At 39.6% G+C, this 16,285-nt stretch overlaps 1 protein-coding gene across 1 annotated transcript in view; it reads right to left on the reverse strand.

Annotated features, from left to right (window-relative positions):
• The window catches only part of CHST9 (carbohydrate (N-acetylgalactosamine 4-0) sulfotransferase 9), an 84,566-nt gene extending 72,240 nt beyond the window's left edge, over positions 1–12,326 (reverse strand). Inside the window, exon 1 of the mRNA XM_009886640.1 lies at positions 12,227–12,326. Within this exon, the coding sequence (XP_009884942.1) occupies positions 12,227–12,326 (100 nt within the window). The remainder of the gene's footprint in view (positions 1–12,226) is intronic.
• Between the last annotated feature and the right edge of the window lie 3,959 nt (positions 12,327–16,285).

Genomic DNA, 16,285 nt, shown 5'->3' on the forward strand with positions numbered 1-16,285 from the left:
GATGGGTGAGAAACAGCATAGTCAAAGGCCAAAATATTTTAGTTATAGGAACTGCCAAGAAATAGTTGGACCAAAGTAATATGTAACCATGAAAAACATTAACATGCACGATAAATATGTAGTAGTATAAAGTAAGTTTAGCACATTCCTCGTAGCAGAATAAGAATTAAATAACTGTAATATCTGGCTTACCCTCCTTTCCTATCATCAAGGAGCAAGAAGCCATTCACTTTTCTCTGTCATTTTTGGAATCTCATTTTTCCACGGACTACCTCAGGGTGGTAAACAGTAACAAAACATATTTGTTAGTGAATGTGTCAACTCTAAGAAGCACATTATTGAACATGCTGAACTAGCCCTTTAGATCCATTCTTGGATCTTTGGCCCTTGTAGGGGGGACGAAACCAAGAAGGTGATGCTCTTGCTCTGAGGTTAGATATTCTGGCAATCCCCTAACCCAGAGGAAATGCACGGTTTTCAGGCACAAATGAATGCTGAAAGGATAGCAAAAAAATCCAAAATAAACAGATGACCTCCCAATAAATTAATATCAATAGTTTAAGTGGATTCTAGTCGACACGGACTATCCCATTTAAAATACTAAGATTAACCTCTAGCTTTCAAGAAAGTTGATTATTTATTCGTACTGTGGCATTGCTCATCACTGACTAGTCTTTGCTTAAATTGACTCTCAACTGTCATTCAACTATGTTTTATTTACAACCTATTAATGCTAGCTGCACAATATGCACATTTTGGTAGCTGGAGATGCAAAACTAACCACTTGCCTAGAATACCTTGAACCCACCCGTCAGTCACAGCATTTGGCAGTTTTATAAGGGTTATATTTATATGTACATCAGTCCTAAACCTGATGCCAATAGAGTTTTGTTATATTGCATGATCAATCATAACTTATGAGGTAGCACACCTCAGCTATTTGCAGATTAATTCTACCAGAAAGGAATTTCTGCTCAAAGGTTAAATAAATCATCAAGTATTTATACCTCACTGCAACTATCTCAGCCTACATAAACCCAGTCTCATCTGTCTGTTCATCTTCAAAATAGACACACTGAAGTGAAAAACTGAAACAGAAAAGAAGTGGCGTGGAATTAATTTTGCCATCTGTAAAAGGATAAAGCGAATTTAAAAAAAATAAATCCCAGAAGTACAATAATCATGTCCATATATTTGACACATACTTTGTGTTGCCTCCTCAATCCAATGAAACTAATTTGAAAGTCAGGGACAAATCCAGGGTTTGGGGTTGGTTGGTTTTTGGTTCTGGTGGTGGGGTTTTTGGGTTTGGTGTTGGTTTTTTGGGGGTGTGGTATGTTTTTTTGGGGGGGGGCGCAGGGGGAGGTTGAGACATTTATCATCTTCTCTCTGCCACCAGTCCCAAGACTGCAATAGCAAAACTTTGTCATAAGATCAAACAGAGGAAGAAGAAAAATCATCAAATACTTCTTGTAAAAATACATTTGTTCCACGTTTTGTTGCTTCATTGGATATCATTTAATCAGGGGCCAGTCAGCCAACACTCACTCTAATGATTTTGCTCTAAGAAGTAATTTCTTTAGTGATTAGCAGTCTATTTATATCAAATGGATTTTATTATTGCAATAATAATTCAGCAACACACACAGCAAGAGTAAAAAAAGAGAAAAACACATCCAAGTAAATTCCAGTCCCTCTACCAACCTTCCTGCCCTGTTTCTTTCCCTCCCATCCTGGAACATGACAGATTTGTTTCTTCCCCAGTGTCCCTATTTTACTTATTCTATGACGTCTTAGAGGATTGCTACTAGGCAGAAAAGGTTAGACATCTCGAGGATCTTACATTCCTATGGAAACTTCAGTTTCTAAGTAAAACAAATTCTGTCGCCTATATTAATAAACTGCTCCGTGGAGCTACTCAGCTTGAATGTTTCTAAATAGCTTATAAATCAAGCCAAAGTTCATGAAAAGTCTTGATTCTTTGGCCCTACATCAAGAACAGAGCGGAGATCTTTCTGGAAAGTGCACCATAATTCTTGACCATAATTACAGAATCATCTTAAAGCAATGACATTTAATGAATTATGTACGTAACATGTTTAAAGCAACAGGCTGCATTTTACACACAAGTCTAGTGTCATGACCTGTGTCAACAGACTGTATCCCATTAGTCCTCAGTAGTGGAGAAGACATTCTGTGGATTAATGTACCTTTAATGACACCGAGAAACAGCCAGAAACAAAGAAAAACAAAAATAAAATTAATGCATCTACATGTGTTTGCTTCATTTATCTTGCCATGCTTCACTTGAAAAGCATACTATAATAATTTAATATACTGTGGTATGTTTTTTGATCACTATTGCAACACAGGTTCCACTGCATTATTTGGCCACTAAATGTTTTTCCAGGAATAAAGAAATAATTTTGCTTAGATTAGCAGAGCAAAAAGTGAAATTCTATAGACCTATCTTTATTAAGCTTTTGCTAACTAAAGCCTTTCCTTCAACTGCCACTGTGGTGAGGCCAAAGTCAGGAGGAATAAATTTGAAAAATAACAGGGCTCAAGGGTATTTGGTGGAAGAAACGAAAAAGCTCCCATGACTAGTAGCCACCTTTAACAGAAGAGCTACAGCTTTTCTTACTCCACTGTTGTCTCCAAAGCCCTCTAGAAAGGACCAAGCTGGTGGCCTTTGGGGGCCAATTCCCATCAATAACTGCTTTTTGGCACTCTACCAACTGTCCAAGAGCATGGGCTTCACATTGTGCCCCCTCCAATGGAGCAGGTGACCCTCCCACAAAGTTAGCATAGCGCACACACCGCTCTGTTTTCATTTCCACTGAAACACTGCCAAGAGCGGCCACAAGCAGACAGCTTCCCAAGCAAACAAGAACGGTGGGAATCATGCTGCAATTCCCAGCTATGCAGAGAAACACCATTGGTACATCACAGAAAATGGGTCTCTTCACTGGAGATCCACGACCCCCATCCTAACCCAAGAAGGCAAGACCCTTGTCGACGCTTGCTGAAGCAAGACTTGTACAGACGCATGTTTGGGGACCATCAACTGCTGCATGAGAGCAGGAACGTACTTTTCTTTTTAAATGTAACATTATCTCCTATCTATACCATTTTCTAAAAACACAGTACAGTTATGCAAAGTCAAAGTAACCTCTCATGGCATACACCTCTGAACAATAGAAAAAACTATGAGGCTTTAGCAATAAAAAGAATAACTCAGGAACAACTGTGTTTCTCTTTCTGGGGGTCTGTCTGCTCTTTTCAAAAGTTTAAACAAGAATATCAAGTATGATCAAAAGTCAGAGAGAAAACTGCCTTTGCACACAATGTTTACTACATTTATTATTTCCTATTAGACATATTTTCTTTCCTTAACAGACATATTTTGTGGATGAATGGTGAAGCATCAGGCACTGATATTTTCCTGTTTCTATTTAATACAACTGAATGCTTCCAGCTGCAGCTAACAGAATTCACGCACCACATATCCCTAGTTGATCGTAATCAGAACCAAAAATCTCCAAACCCTCTTTTCTCTTACACATAATTTACCAAGAGGTAATATGCACATACCCAGGGCACAACTGCATGACTCTAAATATCCTTAAGTTCACTTGAGCGGTTTCTAAGTGCATACTTGTATTAAGCCCAGATTATAATACATCTCTAGCAGAAAGTATCACAAACCTTAACTGCTTCTTCCTCCATCCGTGCACTTACACACGTATGTACAGCTGGGCAAGTTATTCTATTGCTAGATTATAATTGGTACTGAAGTGACCTGCTCCATTCCAATCACATTAAATATAAAATCAATTAACACCTCCTCTTCTTTCACCTGGCATTTGCTCACAGTGAAATTTAATATTGATTCTGATTATTCTTAACCTTAGGCTGCCGATCTTTAGTTACTTTTCTGGATGTTACCCGGTGTCTGTGACATGCAGAAGCTGTCCCCCGAGGCGCATGTCAAATTTTGTGGCTATTAGGTCATCATCCATTACGTTCTAGGGCAATGAAATTCTTTGCCAGGAGATAAGTATTGCCTTGTATCTCTGTTTCTCAAGAAACTCAATTTTCCAAAGCCAACGACTTTCTTCATGTTCCCCCCCTGTTGTCTGCTTGGCTCACAGCAGGTTTTGTGCATGTGAACCAAACTCCTTACAACCACTGCCTCAACACCAGTTACCCTGTATCCCACCCCAGCCATTCCAGAAGCTTCTGAGTCAAAAAAAAAAAAAAAAAGAAAAGAAAAGAAGAAAAGTATTATTAGTTTGGAAAGGGCTAGCTTTGACCACATCCTGCTTTTTTTCTTAGAATATTAAAGAACTGTAAACAGGAAAATTATTATTAAATAGATTATGTGAAGTTTTGAAATCTTCCTTGCTTACCATGCTTAGTCAGCTCAAAAAAAAAAAAAGAAAAGAAAAGGAATATTTCTATCATTCCTCAGACATTTTGATAATTCACATCATCACCCCTTGTAGATGGTGCTAAGTGTAGCTCCTAGGAAGCTGGAGGGTTAAGAGACCGTACCTACTCAGCCTGATTTTGCTACAGCTATGCACTGTGAATTTCTGCCAGGATCTTGTCATGGTCAATATAAATAAAATCACTTGAAACAACAAAGCTGCGAGGGACAAATTGTATTTGCTATCAGGTATCACACAGGTTTAATAAAGGTCAATGATAGTCTTGGATGCTGTTACCGTGGGATGTAAGGAAACGATTGTTTTTGGTGGATATGAGTGGGGCTGGAAGGAGTGGGAGTTCCTACAGGACTACTGTAGGGGATAACACCTTCTAGGTTGCAAAATACTGTTGCCACTTGATGCCAGCGACGGCTTTCCAGGCAGTACCACATACATCTTTGCTAAATCAAAATCTAACCCATCAAAATCCAAAGCAAATGAATGTGTGTAATATTTTATTCCCCATCACTTTACATCAAGTGAGGCTCATACACATCTGGGAAGTTTCATCTATATACAGGGCAATGCTTAAAATACAGTATATTTTGCGGTTTTCTTGAGTAATGAATATTTACAGCTTTAGAAAAAGAAGAGCCTTTAAGACAATTTGGTCATTGACCCTGACTTTGGATAGAAATGAACAAAGTTTGGAGGGTTTTTTGGTTTGTTTGGTTTTGAGTTTGTCTTGTTTTTTTGGTTTTGTTTTTTTTTGCTTAAATGTAGCACTTGATAGTACCCAACTAATTCTCCTTCGTGGCTGAAGACAGCAACATTCACTCCCGCAGATATAGCCACAAGGCTCGAGGTTGGAGGAGGTGGGAAGCGAAACACTATATGCTGATGTGATATGAATCTTCCCAGTTTCAAGCTGACAGTCAGGAAATTCCTTCCACAGAAATACTGTAAAAAAGTAGGAACATTCTTTTTCTTTGAATATGCCATTAACGTAAATACAGCAAAAAGAGTACAAAATGTGAGACAGTTGTCTGAGGTGGCAGGGACCCAAACTTGAAAGCCCAGCCAATCTCCGTGCTACCATACAATAATAATTACATTAAAAAAAAAAAAAATCAAAAAGAACCAAAACTCATTTTTCCATGTTAAAAAAAAAGTTAAAGGAAATCTAGTGCACTGAAGAGAAAAGACTGCAGGGCTTCATGGCCTGAATGATCAGCTTTTAAGGAAATAAGTTTCTGAAACTGAAGAGGTGCTATGAAATGAAAGCTATTAAAAAAGCAACAACAATGGTGGACGTTAACTGAAAACTGACCACTTTAAACAGAAGTTGAATAACTCGCATACCGTGCAAAATAAAGCATAGCTACTTAATAGAAAGAATGTTTGCTAAGGGCTCCATGTAAAATCACATTCACAAATGCCATCTAGATGATCCACTCCAAGGATCTGAATTACTGGAAAACAGTGTGAAGACTACCTATAGATGTTCCACATCCAATTCAAACAAGAGTTTTGAAGACAGCGCAACTGACACTCAGCCTTCCCAGGAAAGAGGACATCCCGCTTCATAACTGTTCCAATATGAAGCCAAACCCCCTCCAAAAGTAGTTACAATACAAATTCTGAAGTGAGTTCAGTTACACACCATTGATACAAGAAAGTTATAGTGGCCTCTTTTGAAAGCCTGCTTGAAAATAGGCAAGAAAATGTATGTTCAGGTGTCCTCAATACAATTAATTTTAAGTGCTACACCCTTCTAGAAGTAGACCTCTGTAGTCTAGGTATGAACAAGGTTGGGTTATACCACTGGAACATGGAAGCTAAATACCAATGGATTAAAACATACCACCAACTCAGAAATGCTCTCCTACAATACCCTCAAGAAAACAGAATGGCAGAAATTTCTTTTAAGAAAGAAGGATTTCTAAAATTAGATGCAATTTAGCTATAGGAATGATAAAAGTAAAATGAATTAGATGCAAGATTGAGGGCTGCTAACCTGCCAGACCTAGAAAGAATATTCTCACAAACAGATAAATACAGCCTTAAGTGTTATATGCTGCAATATGAAATTTTAACTTTTTCTTAAAACTCTGGGTCTTGCAGCTGCCGAAGATAGGGTGAGACTCTATAATCACTAGCTCTGAAAACCATCATTTCTCAGATCCAGCTTTTACTTGTGTTTTTAGATCATTATGGTTTGACAAAGTATCGATCTCTACTTGTTTCTTAATAGAATTTTTTGTGCGAAGACAATTGTTCTCTCCTTACAGCTTGCATGCACTTAAAGGGGTGGGAGGAAGGAAACCTATTTTATGCTACATACTGAAATTCAGCTAATAATATCGTGCAGTATTTCTGGGACTTCAACAACTCTAACTGCTCACTAAGTAGCATTTATGGATCCTCTTGAATCCTCTTTCTTTTGTGCTTCAATCCAATAGAGAGGCAGATTTTAAAAAACACAAAGAAACAAAATCACTTTACACTGAGAAGACAGCATATTCTGACCAGAAGGGTAAAACCTAAACACACCCAGCCTCATTAGAACAGCCTCATTAGTAGCTGGGCATTGAAAACCAGGCAGATTTGCTTGCCATACCAGTGGTGGTCTCCAGCAGAGTTAACAAGGCTCCAATAAACCACCCAAGGCTTCGTCCACAGAAATATTTCAAGGTTACTAAAAGAACTAAATTATTCATGATTAATAGCCATTATTGAGCAGTGTCCTTTTCTCCTTTATTTACAAACATGGTTTCTACAAATATATTAGCTTAATGTATTTATTGAAGATTGTCTGGGAGAATCATGTCCTCCATGTAAACGGTTACCTTTGCAATCCATTACACATGAACTGTCCTTTAAGCCACATAGACGTTGATCCGCTTCAGGAAGGTTTAAATAACAATCAACCCACACAAACAGCAAAGACTAAATATTACCATGTGCATGCACACATTCATTATCTAGAGTGTGAAGGTAAGGAAAAAGCTTTCTCCATGGACTCAAAATATCTCACCAGATTACCAAAGGACCCAAAAGATCCCCTTGGATCACCAAATCTGGTGAAGTGGGGAATAAAGCCCACCTGCTTTTGCCGAGTAGTATGGATACAGCCTGGATGGCTACAGCGACAGCACAGTAAATTGAGAAAGCTCATGCCAGTTCATGGAATGTCGAACTTTTCTTAAAATGGGATTATCATCTGAATTTTTATACTGATTGTTCACAAAAACAAGATCTGTGGCCTGGGGAATCGGGGTGAGGTCTGTGTGATAAAGGTACTCAGGAGCTGGATGCACAAATCTGCAGGAAAGTACACTGACTGCAGAAGGATGCCTGGGCACCTACAGGCGGCTACAAAACTGGTACCCTGCAGAGCGAGGAGAACGCATGCAGAAAGAACCCAGTATCCTGAAGGTGAGACACAAAGCTGCTGAGAAAGAGACGAAGCAGACTTTCTCACCCTCAGGATCCAGAAATCTATGGGAGGATAGAGGCAGCGCAGCCTTCTTCACATGAATTAGTGGTCACACCACACCCCATGAAACACCGAAATAGTCCTTCATAATCATGGATTTACCAGGCATACTTCACAAAAAAAGAAGTACATAAACTTTAAGAGAAGCAAAAAAACCGAAACACAAAACCCCACACACGAAGCCCAACATACAGATCTATTCACAAAGATATTCTCAGATTACTTTGTAGTAATCAGTCACACTAAATCGTACCAGCCCTTCCAAAACAAGAAGAGTTTTAAAGTACAAAATCAGAAACCCTAACTTAAAACTCCAATTCACATTTGTAACACATCAGGATTAAAATGCAAGTGTCCTTTGCACCCCACATCCCACTAATTCAGGTGATTCGTGGTGTAAAACTCAACACCAACTCTGGAACACCCAGCAGTTTGCTTCCCCTGTATAAGATTAACAGTGCTGGAAATTACTGAGCATGTAATAAATAGTAATTCCTTTTTAATCACTACCAGAATATTTGATGCTTTCACTGAAGAATGCAAGACAGTATGGAGAACTGTCAAGTAAAGCTGTAGGACTTACTTGAATTCACATCAAGCTAATTTATGTATATGAATTTATATATCAGCAAATATATTTATATATGGAGAATTTGAAGTGCTCCATATATGTTACATTACCAATGTTGATTTCAATGAAATTTTCAGCCAGATGAAGTCTGTTTGTGTTGACACTCACGTTGGACTATTCTTGACACGTTTGTTCCCCACTACTCCACTGAGATGAACTGAAGACACCCAACAGAAGGGCTCTGCTACATCTAAGTAAAGATCTATCATCCTGTCTTTATACACTCCATGGAGAGTCAAACCAAAGAACTCATCTGTTCTCTGTCTGCTAATGTCTGAAAAGCCATCAGAGAGGACCACCATGTAGCCAGCAGCTGTTTCTTAGACATCTCTTAATGAAAGATTTTCTCTTTTTTAAGGTATAGGGATGATGAACGTGACTAGAAATAATCTAAAGAGTCCAAGCACAGTGGGAGGGAGTGGAAGACATGGCTGTGCTGAGAGGCACATCCAGCTGCTGAGCCTGCGGGTGCATCTGAAGTAGACAGACTGGATGAAAGATTAAGGAAGGTGTTCCTGGGCTGGATAAATTTGAGCGATGAGGGAAGTTTGCAAAAGTAAATCAGAAAAAAAAAAAAAAAAAAAGCATGCTTAGATCAGATCAGGTCTAGAGGAAAATAAGACAAACAGGGGAATCAAATCACAGTTGAGCTCTCAGAGAGGTCAAGAGCACATAGAAAGCAGAGACAAAAAGAGAGAAAGGAGTCAAACTATGAAAGCGGCATTAGGTCTAGTGTGAAAAATTATGAACAGCTAGAAAGAGAAAAGGTGGCAATGAGAACGGCGAATGTGAAAGCAAATCGTCCACCTCTAATATAGTAGGACAAACACTAATAAGGAAATTGTAAATTACCATACAATTTTCCAGTTCCCCACAAAATCTACATCTGATTGGGAATCAGTCACACCACAGCTAGGAGAGCCTGAGAAGTAAGTATGAACGTTACAGAAAACCCAATCAAGTAAAATGTACTATCTCTTCCAGTGATTGTGATTTATACAGGCTCCAAGTCAGATATTCAGAGGAAAGGGGTGGTAAGCAGCAGCACCTCACTGGTGCAGAACATACACTCTCCTGAACTCAAACATGTCCAACTTTCCACCCTTCAGCAACCAAATACAAACGCGAACGCTGTAGTTCTTGAGCAGGGCACTCCGGAAGATAAAAATAGTTCTGCCTACAACAAACACTTGCCTCTACAGGCTCATAGCACGGCAGTTGAGAAGCACGAGGCGCACTTTCCATTTCTTAATGGAACATCGAATCACACGCTTAGCCACTTGCAGATTAAAACTAGCTGTCTTACAGCTGTGTGACTAGTGATACGATTAAAGGAGCACATAAAATCCCTGTAAAGATACTTGTCAATTTGGGATTCTCCAGACACAGCTCCTCCCCAAAAAAACCCACAGTGCACAACACATGGCAATATGAAAAACACAGCAAAAGAGGAACAAAAAAGAAGAAGAGTATAAAATGCCCATAACTAAACTAATGTCTATTGTGAATATGCAAATATATTTTCTTTTGTATCGACTCTTAAGCAAGCATACAGGGGGAACATTAGAGAATTGAGTTGCAGAAGGTTTAGAGATACAGGTGTTTGAAATAAAAAAGAATGTCTCTCTACATGTTAAATTGGAAGAACAGGCAAGAGCAGACACCAAAGAATGACTTTTCGCCATGCTCTGACGTGCATGACCTAGCGACTCTAGAGAATGCCAAAATTCATTTTTTTTTGATCGCGCTGAAGTGCTGTCACAACAGCAGTCCAGCGAGATAAAAGGGCACTCAAAACTGCAGTCACACTTTAAGCTCACTAACCATTCTGTTATTCTCTAATAGTTTCAATTTTATTACAGAAATGTTTTCACATGGAAATGACTTATGTGTACAAGCGGAAGCCTCTATCATGAAGAAGATTACGGCAATACATCAAAGAAAACCCCAAAGAAAGCATCTGGTTGCCCAAAAGAACACAGTATGTTCTAATTCCCCCTTTATTAGGTTTTTTCCTGTTTCTTTTTGATGGTAGATAGATACAGACAAAAGAAAGGAGTGGAAAAAACATGGTGAGAAATAGCAACTAAGAGCACTGCAAGGAAAGAAAGGCACAAGAAAAGATGCAAGGAATGTGAAGAATGTCAGCAAGTAAATAAATCAATAATCTACAGTCATCATCTACATTCCTGAACTACCTTGAAAGCAAGGATATCTGCCCTTAACATTCCTGACAGCAGTAGGGGTTTTCAAGGAAGACTTCCCCTGAAGCGCTGGCTGTCTCTGCCAGCACCCTTGTGTCAACAGCTGATTACAAGCAACCCTTTCCGAAGGGAGTCTGTACTACCTCTTTTAACAGTTTTGTTAATACAAGCTTGTAAATACCTTGGACCAGTCCAGAAACATTAACAAGCTGAAATTAATGTTGTGATCATTGAACTTAGTTGAAAAAAAAAACCAAAATAACCCACACCCTCAAGGTCATTGTCAAACAATTGCAGGAACCATGCACTAGATTCCCCCCTCACCACTGCTCTCTAAAACATAGCGGAGCCTAGCAGCTCATAAGGAATAAAAGCACAGATCAATAAAGCCAGAAGACTAATGTGGTTTTACAGATGTATTTCTTCACAATGGTATCAGCATACTAAAAAGTAGAAGTTTTACAGAGGAAATGGAAGCTGAGCAATAGAGACAAGAGGACATAAAAATCAGGACTTCTTAACAAGTTGGGAACATTCCATATTGTTAATGGGGACAAAAAACCTAAAAAAAACAAATAAAAACCCAGAACAAAACAAGTATACAACTAAAATCAAGGATATGCCATCAAGTAACATGGTACAACAGAAGTAGATCTCCAGAGCAAAATGGTGGATGTTAAGGACTTTACTGACATCCGCCCTATACGCATTTCAGGGGGGGTTACTTCAGACTAACTCCAGACTGGTCCTGTGGACTGAGCATCCACCAGAGTTTGAGGTGAATAGCCTGGTTTAGTTCCATCCAAAAAGGAATCTAGATTGACCCGTGGTGCCAACTGAAATATGTTGGAAATATGAGGAACAACAGAAATTCAACTCACAAGTGTAATCCTGAGCCAATGCTAATATAGATTTACCTGAACTTGTAATATGACTCTGATGCTACATCTAAAAAAGGCTTGTAAGGCCAGTATCTAACTCTGGCTCAAACAAAAAAACACACCACAGGACAGGATGATTCCACACAAGCGTTGTTCTGAGAAGCCCACTTTTGTCTACAAGACACAGCAGTAATTCTCCAAAAATTGCTTTGCCACACAAAATAAAATGTACAAACCTCACAGAAAATCAGCGTACAGAATTATTTCTAAACTGGACTTGCTTGGCTTCACGCATGCATAATATGCTTTTGCAACACTTGCTTTTGCAAATGAAGCTGACACGATACGATTAGGTAGCTGGGGGCATCTTTTAATGCGACTCAAGAAATTTCTTAATGCTTATATGAAGTGTAGCAATTAAACCAAGTCTGTTTTCAATACCATTCTGCTGTCAAATGGGGGGAGTCCCCCCGGCTGTCCACATGTATTTGGACTTAACAATCATCTTTTAAGTAATGGATGCAATTACATTTAAAAAAAAAAAAAAAAAAAGAAGAAAGAAAGAAAACCTACTGTACCTGTATGTTGTTCTTCAATCCAAGCTTGCAGATACATGAAGAGGAGTAGACCAGCTACTCCAAACATCAGTACAGAAACAAAGACTTGTCTTAGGTTCATGACCCTGTCAGAGGGCTACTTTTCAGCTTTCAGAAGGACGCATGGCTCACTTCTCTGAAGTTTTCAGCGTGCCTGCATCTCCTTCAGTCCCTTCCCCTTAGACACCGACCTGGAATAACAAGAGATGGAGCTTGTTCTTGTGTTACATTTTTATTCTTCACCAGAGACTGTGTAAACAGCATACTATATACAAGGTGGAGCTCTTACAAGCTATTACTTTCAATGCTTAGATTTCTGTTCACAGTCTCGACAATCTTTCTACCCCTAGATGAGTTCCATGCAGAAGTGCTTCTTGAAGTGGCTGCAGAGACCATTCCACCTCCACACTGCCAAACATCACCCGCTGCGTAACGGAGGGAGATGACACCCCAAACAAGACGCCCGGGTGTCACACCAGCACACCTCTGCTCCCCAACCATCACAGCTGAGAAGCTCAGCAGCACCTGGAGGTGCCCCCCTCTTCCCCAGGTGGCCAGGTTGTGCCTCAGTGCTACCAGCCCCCTGCCATGGTCAACCCAGCGTCTTTGCAGACGCATGAGCCCGTGCGCCCGAAGAAGGATACCTGCAGTCACCCCCACAACACAACAACTCCACTCACAGTGCCTCACATCAGTTCAGCCTACGCTTCGGGGAGTCGTACTCTGATGTTTAGCCTCAAACATGAATCCAAGTTGAGTTTTGCAGGGTTAGGGAATGTCAACATAAGATGGTATCAGTAACAGCAGAAAGGGAATTAATGGATCACCTTTTTACACAGCTCTTTTGCAACACGGGAAAGACTCGTCAAGAACCCAATTCTTGCCACTAAGTTCAACAGAAATGAGAACATCACCTTACTGAAGGGATTACTTTCTTGCACAGCAGAGGGCCCAGAAAAAGGAAGTAATTTACCTGATACCCTGCACCTGCTACAAAGGGGCCATAAAATTCAGTTTATAACAACAGAACATAGAAGACGCTGGATCATAAAAAAGCCAACTCCTTAACATGAATCAGAACACGTTCACTTTGAAAGCACGTTACTAGAACATGAAGATCAGCTGTTGAAACTGACCCGCACAGCCAGAGGAAAAGTGTTAAAATTCAACACAATGGACACCCTTGTAAGTGCGTATCTGATAGAGATGTCTGGTAAACTAGAGCAAAGAAAAAATCAAGGTTTTAAAGGAAGACAGCCTACTGAAAAAATATTTGAAAGAGAAATCTGTTAAAAAAACCCAGAGCTAAAGCACATGTGCATCCAACTAAACAGAGAAAGAAAATGCAAGCATTTAACAGTTATTCTGAAATGTACAAGTACTGCATGTTCTACAAGTTTGTATTTTTAAATAACTCAGCACTTTTACATCTATAATTGTTGAGTTTCTAAAAATACACATACACATAAGGCTTTGCAGGAACTCCCATTAAAAATAGCTGTTGAATGAAAAAAGTACGTTAGAAAGAGAAAAAATATTTCACAAACAACAAAACCGTGTTCAGAACTTTAAAGATTTTCTTTCCAATTCTGTGCCATTAAAACTACACACTCCTCTGAAGCACAAACTTGTCTGCTGAAAATGTAAACCAGAGTTTAAATATTAATCATTTTATATGTAATTGTACTGTAGAAGAGAGATAGCTAGACATTAACAGAATGTAAATCTTCTGTCTTAAGTCTTTTTTGTATGGGTCATGAAGTATCTGGTTTGAACCTGAAACACGGAAGGAAGGTGAGTCGGTGCTTTATTCCATCTAGCTCTTTCTGCCTTGATTCTGCAGAGACGGACAGAGATGGATTTCCTACACGTTATATACATGCAGCTACTGTTTGCAGCTGTTGTGATGAGGCACAGGACTGGAAGGAAGCGGTAAAGATTGGGCAAAACCAGAGAAAACGCTTGGAGAATTCTCTGTGAAATGCCTTTTGCAAAGGTGTGGGCAGCGGAGCCTCCTTTCATCCAGCTCTTCATTAGCTCTTATCGCTTGCACCTTCTGCTACAGCGCCCTCAGTAATCTCAGACTTGCGGTCCTCCTTATCTACCCTGAAAGGTTTACTTAGGTCTTTGCTCCGAGTCTTTGCACCTAACTTCAGGCCTGCAGTTTTGTCTTCAGAAATCACTCTGCTGACGAGACAGAAGCTTCCCAGAATAAGCAATGCTTCAAGAACCACTAGTCAAAGGACCAACGAGTACAAACCTCTTCTGTTTTCCCCAGACAAAAGCTGTGTTGTTCATGTAACAGGACATTGACAGCATCTGGATTAGAAGAAAAAAAAAAAAAAAGCCAAATAAATAAGACATGATGGTCTGAACGAGTATCTTTGAAAGAAATTAATTAAGTTGCAGGTACTAGAAAGCAGGAATCAGTTTCTTTTGAAAAAAGTTGTTTGGGATTTGTAATTTTCGTATAATAAAAAAGAGAGCAATCCAGACAGACACAATGAATAGTGGCGTGCTTCCAAATAAGCCCACTCTTGTGGTTTTGTCACTTGTTTCCATCTCTGACCACACAAAACTCTCACATTTTCAGTCCTCCTTTCTGAAAACCAATGTCCTTGAGTGGGCAAGAAAAGCCTTCTCAGGCCATGTGGATGATGCTGAAAGCAAAATATCTCACACATCTCCGTGAATGTTTCCGACGTGTTGGCTGCCACTCCTGCTCTCTCTAGCCACTTGCCCTCACCATCCCTGACTACCCAGCTGTTTCTACCGCCATGAGGGCTTACACACCTGCACAGTAACGTTCGGAAAGCTCATCCAGCTAAAAACTTCACCAGAAAGAAGGAGTGGGGACCTTACTGCCAAAGGAAGTCAGGAAACACTGGTTTAATCAAACTACAGTCCACAAAGGATTTACCCAAGGAATAGTGCCGGTGGTTTTCCCTTTAGCAATAACAGCCATTGCATGCATCCACGATGCATGATGGCATAGGATATACAGCTGACCTTGCCCAGACACCATCATGGTTGCATGCAGCACCATCTACAAGCCCTGCATCATCAACTTTCGGATGCACAGTAAGATCAAGGAGCACTTCCAAGCAATTTATTCTGTGAGTAAGAAGAGAGATGTTCTTCTACTAGGCTAGTTTCAGGTTTGAGTGGCTAGAGGTTCCTAAAAGGAAACAGTAGTTCAAGGTGCATTGTTTTTTTTAAGTATCAAATACAGCCTAAAGCAAATTTACTCCACCATCACAGTCACTACAATTATCTTTGTATCAAGAGTTTTCATGCTGCTTTCAATTAGGTTAATTGTATTCTTTATTTATGTGTTGGCCAAGTTTTAAGAATAGTTTTAAATAAGAGTAACAGTTTTAATTAAGACTACCTGTTTTAGCACAGGTTAGACTCTGAATACATTAAACCCATCCAAAATCTGAAGCTATTCTGCTGCCTTATAAGATTTTAAAGGCTTTTCAGCTTGAATAAGTAGTTTAATTTATTTAACATAGTGATTTGTAACCCACATATGAAAAAATGATAGCGGCATTAAAAAAAGTCTGCGTCAATGAGTCTTCTAGTAGAACTTGAAAAATGGCCACACAACACTGACAAATTTGCTTCTTTAGTATTAAAAAGCAACAGTCATGGATAACACTTCTCTAGTGTCTTGGCAAAGAGCAAATACCTGCAAATATTCTTTAATCAAGATGAATGCTCTCTTGTGGCTGCAAAGAGAGAGCCGACAAGCAATTACTTTCAACCTAAGTATTTTCAAAAGAGAGCAGCTGTATCCAGACAGAGGTACAGCATCCCCAGTTAGGCTGTAAATCTCGCGCCAGTCCTGGGCAACATGGCTCCACCAGATGACAGCTTGACCATCCTGCTGGACAGGATGGCTTGCCACAAGGAAACTACTACAGCCTAAGCAACTGCTGTGTTCCTCTCACCTATGCTGAACTGGATTCTTTCTTTAGCCCACCCTGCCCCCCACCTCTTTTGGAAGTACCGACCCCAATGTCCCATCCATTTAAACTC

This window comes from Charadrius vociferus, unplaced genomic scaffold (genome assembly GCF_000708025.1).
Source record: "Charadrius vociferus isolate BGI_N301 unplaced genomic scaffold, ASM70802v2 scaffold45, whole genome shotgun sequence".
Lineage (NCBI taxonomy): Eukaryota > Metazoa > Chordata > Aves > Charadriiformes > Charadriidae > Charadrius > Charadrius vociferus.